At 41.6% G+C, this 10,513-nt stretch overlaps 1 protein-coding gene across 1 annotated transcript in view; it reads left to right on the top strand.

Moving 5' to 3' along the window:
- Positions 1 to 137: 137 nt before the first annotated feature.
- ak3 (adenylate kinase 3) overlaps positions 138 to 10,513 on the top strand; it is a 27,725-nt gene continuing 17,349 nt past the window's right edge. The window contains exon 1 of the mRNA XM_038970600.1: positions 138 to 546. Coding sequence (XP_038826528.1) covers positions 399 to 546 — 148 coding nt within the window. The 5' untranslated portion in view covers positions 138 to 398. The remainder of the gene's footprint in view (positions 547 to 10,513) is intronic.

Here is a 10,513-nt window from a genome sequence, read left to right as displayed (position 1 = left end):
TATCACGGTCGTTAGTTTATATTTATTATTGTTAATCGCCATTCATATGATACATCCTTGACTCGATGGATGTGATGTGCGGGTTTAAGCGTCCTCACGTGTCCTCCGTGCAGCGCAGCCAGCCGAAGCTGTTTTCTCATTATGAACTACCTCCTCCTCTATCCGCGTCAAGGTTTTCAGGAAAAATCATTTGAAGGATCATTTGAAGGGACAAGCTAAGACTACTACAGGAGACGCCCACAGTATGCGATTGCACGATTGCGCACAGTGGATAGACTTTGACGTCCAAGGCCGCTCGAACGGAAGTTTCCTTGTGTAAATGCACAAATAACAGTTTCATGGGAAGGACAATACTTTTCTTTATATGGTGGTTACAACATTAACAACAACATTGGAAAATGCTTCTACAAAGGATATTCCGGGCGGTTATCATGGGACCTCCGGGCTCGGGGAAAGGCACTGTGTCGGAACGCATAGTAAAAAGTTTCGGATTAATGCACCTTTCAAGTGGGGACCTTTTGAGGGCCAACATTAAAGCCAAAACAGGTAAGATTAGACCAGGGTGCAGTTCTAGACCAACCCACCTACGCAGATAACGGAAATGGCTGCTATGGCTGATTTTGAAGTAATGCATAATGCATTAGTCAGTTTCCTCGACGTAGTCCGAATGTTCCAACTTGCTTGTGTCTTTCTCATGCATGACCGCAGCAGTTGTCACATTATAAAGGATATATGTTGCTATCATGTTCTTACGTTTGTGTGATTGGCTATTAATAGGGTTACTTTCAATAACTCTAATCATAAATCAAAATGAATATGAATGTATGGTTTAAAGCCGCAATCAACAGTAGAAACAATAACAACGCGTTTTATCGCCCGTTTCAGTAAAAAGATGAGGGATTGGGGCTGGAGAAATTTAACCAAGAGCTATCGATGCAGGGCTGGCATTCGCCTTTTGGGGGCCCTAAGGCGAATATATATATTTTTAGTTTTAAAGTAAATTTCCTGCAATTCTACACCTTTTGTCATGGGGGTTGAGAAAATGTTGGAGTTTTCTGAATTTTAGCATGGGGTGGAGATACATTTGAGCAGTTTAAAGCTATTTTTCTGAAATTCTACACATTTTGCCATGATTTATGCCATGTTAATAGGATATCTGAGTGGTGACAATCAATGGGGGCCCCCTGGAGGTCAGGCCCTGGGCATATACAGATACAGTATATACCCCAGAATATATACCATATAATGTAAAAATAATGCCAACATGTCAAAGTGAATTATGTCTTTTGAAATTTTTATTAATTAAAAATGAAAACCTGAAATGTCTTGAGTCAATAAGTATCCAACCCCTTTGTTAAGGCAAGCCTAAATAAGTTCACAATAGCCACTCATTTTTTTTTTATTAATAAAAAATGAAAACCTGAAATGTCTTGAGTCAATAAGTATTAAACCCTTTGTTATGGCAAGCCTAAATAAGTTCAGGAGTACAAATTTGCTTAACAAGTCACATAATAAGTTGCTCTGTGTGCAATAATAGTTTTTACAGGATTTTTTAACTGCCTCATCTCTGTACCCCACACATACAATTATCTGTAAGGTCCCTCAGTCGAGCAGTGAACACAGATTCAACCACAAAGACCAGGGAGGTTTTCAAATGCCTCGCAAAGAAGGGCACCTATTGGTAGATGCGTAGGAGAAAGAAAAGCTGACATGGGTATGGCTGTTATGGGTATGCTTGTCACTAGGTAGGTATTTATGATAAAAATAAACGGAATAGAGCTAATCACAGGCAAAATCCTATAGGAAAAGCTGGTTCAGTCTGCTTTCCAACAGACACTGGAAGACAAATGAACCTTTCAGCAGGACAATAACCTAAAACACAGGGCCAAATTATCAGGATAAAGGTAAGACCAGGATGTAGACCGTGTCGAAGTAACAATGTTTATTACAGCAACAGGGGCAAAGGTACAAGACGGCAGGCAGGCTCAGGTCAGGCAGAGGTCGGTAATCCAGAGACTGGGAAAAGGTACAGGTCGGCAGGCAGAGGGGTCAGGCATGCGGCCTCAGGGTCAAAACCAGGAGGACGAGAAAAGAGAGATTTGGGGAAAGCAGGGGCTGATACAAAAACCGCTGGTTGACTTGACAAACAAGACGACCTGGCAACAGACAAACAGAGAACACCGGTATAAATACACATAGGATAATGGGGAAGATGGGTGACACCAGGAGAGGGGTGGAGACAATCACAAAGACATGTGAAACAGATGAGGGTGTGACACAAATATACACTGGAGTTGCTTACCAAGACGTCGTTGAATGTTCCTGAGTGGCCTAGTTACAGTTCTGACATAAATCAGCTTGAAGATCTACGGCAAAACCTGAAAATATTTGTCTAGAAATGATCAACAACCAATTTGACAGAGCTTGAATAATTTTGGAAAGAATAATGGGCAAATGTTGCACAATTCAGGTGTGGAAAGCTCTTAGAGACTTACCCAGAAAGACTCACTGTTGAATTGTTTACCATGTGCGGTCGTTTCCTGAGTGAGTTTTTGAGACTTAGTGTTTGTTGTTTTTCAAGTGTACTGTGATCCTGCGGCGACTGTTTCTCAGTAAAGTATTATGTTTATCCTGAACCACTGATTCCTTGTCTGGTCTCTTCTCTGAACCTGGGTCCAACCTCACAACTTCCAGACAAATTAAACAACTTCTTTGCGCGCTTTGAAGACAATACAGTGCCACCGACGCGGCCCACTACCAAAGTTTGTGGGCTCTCCTTCTCCGTGGCCGACGTGAGTAAAACATTTAAACGTGTAAAACCTTGCAAGGCTGCCGGCCCAGACAGCATCCCTAGCCGTGTCCTCAGTGCGCAGAACAGCTGGCTGGTGTGTTTACGGACATATTCAATCAATCCCTATTCTAGTCTGCTGTCCCCCCATGCTTCACCATTGTTCCTGTTCCCAAGAAAGCCAAGGTAACTGAACTAAATGACTAGTGCCCCGTGGCACTCACTTCTGTCATCATGAAGTGCTTTGAGAGACTAGTCAAGGATCATATCACCTCCACCCTAACTGTCAGCCTAGACCCACTTCAATTTGCTTACGGCCCCAATAGGTCCACAGATGATGCAATCGCCATCACACTGCCCTATCCCATTTGGACAAGAGGAATACCTATGTAAGAATGCTGTTCATTGACTACAGCTCAGCATTCAACACCATAGTACCCTCCAAACTCATCATCCCATAGGGCGGCGCACAATTGTCCCAGCGTCGTAAGTAAGAATTTGTTCTTCGCTGATTTGCCTAGTTAAATAAAATACAAATGTAAGCTCGAGTCCCTGGGTCTTGACCCTGCCCTGTGCAACTGGGTCCTGGACTTCCTGACGAGCCACCCCCAGTTGGTGAAGATAGGAAACAACATCTCCACTCCACTGATCCTCAACACTGGGACCCCACAAGGGTGTGTTCTCAGCCCCCTCCTGTTCTCCCTGTTCACCCACGACTGCGTGGCCATGCACACCTCCAACTCAAGCATCATGTTTGCAGACGACACAACAGTTGTAGGACTGATTACCAACAACGATGAGACAGGGTGGAGGTGAGGCCCCTCGGAGTGTGGTGTCATGGAAAATAACCTCTCACTCAAGGGCAGCAAAACAAAAGAGATGAACATGGACTTCAGAAAACAGCAAAGGGAGCACCCCCGATATCCACATCGACGGGACAGCAGTGAAGGTGGAAAGTTGAAGTTCCTCGGTGTACATACCACCACTTTCTGAAGGCACTGTACATGGGTCTTTCTATAAATAATTGGGCCAGTGTGTGACATTGGGATCAACATTTCAAAATGGTTTGAAACTAAAATAAAAAGGATTTTCATGCAGTTTCACGTGAGAATAATGTGGACATTGTTTTACCTGACTAAATAGATTGTGTGTATGCATGCATGTCGATTATTATAATTTCTTTCTGTAGCCTTTGTGGCCGACTCAGGCACATATAAAGCCATGAATAGGGGTAGCATTAATCTCACCGTTTGAATCTCACCATTGTGTTTCTATGATGAGAAAGTGGCCAAAAACCAGGTTCATTTTTAATGGAGTGATTAAAAGAAGCCAACATTAGATGTCATCCTCATAATAACTGCACATGGTTTTACCGCGACAGAGTAGTGCAACACACTTCAATTGAAGCGTCGGGACACAAACGAAAGTGGACAAATCTCTTACAAAAACGGATCAAAAATGAAATCACAGATTATTTTATGGGAGCAGGAGAATTTATACATTGGCTACAATAATGCCAAGAACTTTTCAAGCACCAAATTGAGGAAATGTCTGATTTTCAAGGTACACCTATTCCAGTACTTGTATTTCTGAGCTCGAAGTTCAACTAGGTTACTTGAAGCCCCTTGTATTGTTTAAAATTGCAGGTGTAACATGGGACAACCAAAATGTATTTGTCATGTTATTTTATTACCAAATCATATTGTGAAGAAGCCCACTAGGCTATGTGATTTGTCATAATATCCAGAATAATTAATAGGAATAGCACTGGGTGTTGCACAATAGTCTTTCCTACACAATTGCGCATAGTAGACTCAGTGTCCAATCCGAGGCACAAAAACATGTGAAAACATGAACTCATTACCTTGATTACCTCAAGACCCAGCTGTCAATCAAGCAGACAATAACAGATGCTCAACATCAATTCGCTAGGGATATTGGATCCAACGTGGATCCAGGCACAACTGTCTTCACCGGCGTACCAAAATATTCTGGACAATCCTCGCAAACATATTTTTTTCCAGCACTTGGGCTGTTGTTGCAGTGTATTAGCTATCACCAAAGCTGTTCATCACTTGACTGTCATTTGGCAAATTTCTTCCCGGATCAGATGTGTGAAAATATCACGGCGTAGCTAATCAGCTGGACACCAAATGCGCATCCAACAAGTATTATTTAGGTTTTAAGTATCAAGGTAAGGTGACTCTTTCAGTTAGAAGCATTTCATTTTGCGATGCAAAAATTATTTTGGATTTGTGTGCCCATGAAAACTGTTATCACCCCGTAACATAAGGAGACAAGAAATGTTACGTAGTTACACTGCATTTCTGAGATCTCTATACAAAAAACTGTCTGACAGCTAGATCCAGGATTCTTACAGGGTTCAAGTTCAATGTATAATTTAACCGCCGGTGTAAGTGCTAAACTGCTTACTGACTGTACACTGTAACGTTACTGCATGATTGTACTGGGTTTACTAACGTGTTAGTTCTATTAGCTATGTTAACTATGACGTTACTTTAGCTAATATGGTGACAACGATGTATATATAGGCTGTGTGTAGCGGTTATGACATGGTTTGGCTTGTAAAGTTTTTTTTGGCCTGGTCACATACAGCTGATGTGTTGTGCATTGAAGTCAACAAGCGAAGGGAAAAGGTGAGAGGAGGAGAGTGCGAGAAGGAATACAACTTGGCTGCTATGAAAGTGAACTGTGTTTATTCGTGATCAGCGGTGTATTTATTCTGCCGATTCTGTTGAAAAAGTTTCTTTAATGGAAGCAAACAGAACAAAACATGATGAACATACCTGAATTTGTCCAATAGAAAGTCTCGTTTGCAACAGACGAATGATTACAGCCTATATCAGCTAGATGCAGGCAGGAGTGTGCAAGGTGGTATTGAATGTGTCACTGTCTGTCCATGTGTCTCTGTCACCTCAAATTTTAATTTCGAACTGTGTCACCTACGTTGTAAACTTTCATTCATAGGCTAGGTTGTAGCAAGCTCATGGGTATAGGGAAATTATCATTTAGTAGCCTAAACATATCACTGTTACATTGAACTGGGTAAATGGAATATGAATGACAGTCATGCAATATGCTGTAATAGAAATAAGGCCATGCTCATGGAATATTTTTTTGTCCTCCCTCATCTTAAACGGCACTGACCCCATTGGCTATTATCACCACTATATCTTAATGTAATGACATGAAACAAAATGGCTGATTATAATTAATGACTTATCAACAGTTGTAACAAGTTGTCCGATGTAGGAAATCCTCACTGGTACCCTCTTTTATAGAAAGACCCTAATATAGATAAATGGTCGGGGGCACCCTAGTGGCCAGGGGCCCTAAGCAACCGCTTATGAATCAATCAAATGTATTTATATAGCACTTTTTACATCAACAGATGTCACAAAGTGCTATACAGAAACCCAGCCTAAAACCCCAAACAGCAAGCAATGCAGATGTAGAAGCACGGTGGCTAGGAAAAACTCCCTAGAAGGGAAGGAACCTAGGAAGAAACTTAGAGGAACCAGGATTTGAGGGGTGTCCTCTTCTGGCTGTGCCGGGTGGAGATTATAACAGTACATGGCCAAGATGTTCAAACGTTCATAGATGACCAGCAGGGTCAAATAATAATAATCACAGTGGTTGTAGAGGGTGCAACAAGTCAGCACCTCAGGAGTAAATATCAGTTGGCTTTTCATAGCCGAGAATTCAGAGTTAGAGACAACGGGTGCGGTAGAGAGAGAGAGAGTCGTAAACAGCAGGTCCGGGACAAGGTAGCACGTCCGGTGAACAGGTCAGGGTTCCATAGCCACAGGCAGAACAGTTGAAACTGGAGCAGCAGCACGACCAGGTGGACTGGGTACAGCAAGGAGTCATGAGGCCAGGTAGTGCTGAGGCATAGTCCCGGGGGTCAGGTCCTCCGGGAGGGGAGGGAGAGGGAGAGAGAGAATTAGAGGGAGCATACTTAAATTCACACAGAACACCGGATAAGACAGGAGAAGTACTCCAGATATAACAGACTGACCCTAGCCCCCCGACACATAAACTATTGCAGCATAAATACTGGAGGCTGAGACAGGAGGGGTCAGGAGACACTTATGTCACTTATGGCTAGGGGCCAGCCCTGTATGGATGCAAGGACTGGCCGTCCATTATATCAAAATTATAGTTTAAACCATGTTTTGAGGCTATAATGTTTACATTTACTTTGTTTACAAACATTGGAGTAAAACAATCCTACATTTTGCGTTCTGATGGGGTACGACCAGGACTCTAAAGTTCGACCATATGCTCCTAGATATTTTGCTGTGTTACCTAACATTTTATTTTGGGAGCAGCAGTGCGACCCGAGAAAAAAATCACCCAGATGATAATTGTTGAAATAATAGGCTTCACTGTGCTGTTGTGCCTAGAGAAAAAAAGTGAGCGCAGATTCGTTCAATCCAAAGACTACATATTAAAGAATGCATCAGTGATTTGTATTTCCTGCAACTTTTTGAATACTTAATGGTATGGGAATGCCTGTTTCTTTGTGTCGCCAGTTAGCGATGCCAAAACAGTCATTTCTAAAGGCTTTCCCATAAAACTTTCCAAATGAAATGTTAACTGCAAAGTAGGCTTACCTGTCAGAATAATATGATATCATGATGATTTGTATTAATCAGGTGGTCTTTTGTTTCGTAATCTCTGCTATTGCGCATGCAGTACAGAAACAGCGCCAGCCAAACACCAGTCTATTGAGGTGTGCAAGCGAAAATATATATATTTTTCCAGACTCCTGATGTGGTTTAAGTATGGTTGTGGACTTAGAACATCAAATTTAGTTGTTTTTCTATAAAAATAAGTGAGATTTTGAGTGTGAAAACCTGAAAAACACTAGGGGAAATCAGGAACCTGGAAAAACGAAATAAATGTATTGGCTGGTAAGAATTGTGAGTGGCTGGCAAATTGTTTCATCTACCTGCCACAGTGGCTGCTGGACCAACAAGTTCGTTTTTAGGCCATGTTCGTAAACCATGTCACGGGTCGTTCCAAAAACCAGACTTTTTTTTTACACCTTGTTCAGTCATTTTACTTCATTAGCTCTCTATCTAAACATTTGGGGGCACAGAAAGAAAGGAAAAGGGGATAGCTTCGAAGATCAATGATCATAGCAATGAATGACGTATCCCTTGCGATGTCTTCACTCTCACACATTTGAGACCGTGTAGAATGTTCAATGTAATACATCTCTATAGGTAGTGCTTTTACACAATGTAGAAACCACCTAATATTACACAAATTACGTCGTCATTTTAATTACAGGTTTTTGTATCAACATTTTAGCTTTTTATAATAAACAAATGTATTTACAGGTTTAAATATGAGTTTCTAGAGCACAAGCAGGCCCCCAAGTCAAGAGCTCTGCTGACCGGCTACTGCGAAGCCAAAAGCCCTGGTCTGCCCTCGAAATGCTATGTTTTGGGCTCTCAAATTAGTTTGTTATGATCAGGTTTGATTCCAACAATGAATTATTTAAAAGTTTGCTACAAATCTAGATATTTAATTAAATAGTGATCTAATCTGACTACAATATTTGTTGTCACACAGGACCACGTGCTGACACAGACCAATCACGGGCCAGCAGGCTAGGAGGAGGCTCCCGATTGACTCTCTCATGCAGGATGATAACAACCACATGATCCTTTGCTAGTTACGGCCACTTTCACCATGATCTTTAGCATTTATTTTGTGCCATTCAGCCCCATTCAGCTTCAAATTCAAATACTCCCGGCTTCATGTGCGATCGGGAGTTTTCCAGCGGAATAGGTGGATGACATCCGCTCTATCGCTATCTACTGGTTTAATATCTATGAGCACAACATGTGCTTCAATAGTACCTAGAATTTATATAGGCCCAATATGCTATATCTCAATTAATGAAAAAAAATGATATATTCTGGTGCTCCTAGATTTTATGTTGTGCTCCTAACTTTTTTAATTTGGGAGCGCCAGTGCTACCAATATTTTTTTTAATTTAGAGCCCAGGGGACGGCAGTTGAACTAAGCTATTGAAGCATTTCTAAGTTATATTCTTCAAGAATATTGGGTATACAGTGGGGCAAAAAAGTATTTAGTCAGCCACCAATTGTGCAAGTTCTCCCACTTAAAAAGATGAGAGGCCTGTAATTTTCATCATAGGTACACTTCAACTATGACAGACAAAATGAGGGGGAAAAAATACAGAAAATCACATTGTAGTATTTTTAATGAATTTATTTGCAAATTATGGTGGAAAATAAGTATTTGGTCACCTACAAACAAGCAAGATTTCTGGCTCTCACAGACCTGTAACTTCTTCTTTAAGAGGCTCCTCTGTCCTCCATTCATTACCTGTATTAATGGCACCTGTTTGAACTTGTTATCAGTATAAAAGACACCTGTCCACAACCTCAAACAGTCATACTCCAAACTCCACTATGGCCAAGACCAAAGCGCTGTCAAAGGACACCAGAAACAAAATTGTAGACCTGCACCAGGCTGGGAAGACTGAATCTGCAATAGGTAAGCAGCTTGGTTTGAAGAAATCAACTGTGGGAGCAATTATTAGGAAATGGAAGACATACAAGACCACTGATAATCTCCCTCGATCTGGGGCTCCACGCAAGATCTCACCCCGTGGGGTTAAAATGATCACAAGAACGGTGAGCAAAAATCCCAGAACCACACGGGGGGACCTAGTGAATGACCTGCAGAGAGCTGGGACCAAAGTAACAAAGCCTACCATCAGTAACACACTACGCCGCCAGGGACTCAAATCCTGCAGTGCCAGACGTGTCCCCCTGCTTAAGCCAGTACATGTCCAGGCCCGTCTGAAGTTTGCTAGAGAGCATTTGGATGATCCAGAAGAAGGTTGGGAGAATGTCATATGGTCAGATGAAACCAAAATATAACTTTTTGGTAAAAACTCAACTCGTCGTGTTTGGAGGACAAAGAATGCTGAGTTGCATCCAAAGAACACCATACCTACTGTGAAGCATAGGGGTGGAAACATCATGCTTTGGGGCTGTTTTTCTGCAAAGGGACCAGGACGACTGATCCGTGTAAAGGAAAGAATGAATGGGGCCATGTATCGTGCGATTTTGAGTGAAAACCTCCTTCCATCAGCAAGGGCATTGAAGATGAAACGTGGCTGGGTCTTTCAGCATGGGCCAAAATACCAGCAACAGTGTGTGAAAACCTTGTGAAGACTTACAGAAAACGTTTGACCTCTGTCATTGCCAACAAAGGGTATATAACAAAGCATTGAGAAACTTTTGTTATTGACCAAATACTCATTTTCCACCATAATTTGCAAATAAATTCATTAAAAATCCTACAATGTGATTTTCTGGAATTTCTTTTTCTCATTTTGTCTGTCATAGTTGAAGTGTACCTATGATGAAAATTATAGGCCTCGCTCATCTTTTTAAGTGGGAGAACTTGCACAATTGGTGGCTGACTAAATACTTTTTTGCCCCACTGTATATCATACATTTATAAGTCCAAAAATGAATGTGGCATCTGCCACTTTACTAGGGATGCAATCAGGTTATTCTGTATGTAAGCACAAAATGCAACATACAGAGAGATAGAAAGAGAAAAAAGAAAGTGTTATCTACAAGATGATGCAATGAAGCATGTCCTGAAAAAAGCTCTGAGTTCTCACACTCCTACTATTATGGTGTGGTG

The sequence above is a fragment of the Salvelinus namaycush genome, chromosome 31 (assembly GCF_016432855.1).
Source record: "Salvelinus namaycush isolate Seneca chromosome 31, SaNama_1.0, whole genome shotgun sequence".
In the NCBI taxonomy this organism is placed as follows: Eukaryota; Metazoa; Chordata; class Actinopteri; order Salmoniformes; family Salmonidae; genus Salvelinus; species Salvelinus namaycush.
The sequence above is the reverse complement of the archived record's forward strand: the minus strand, read 5'-3'. Positions and strand labels throughout refer to the sequence as shown.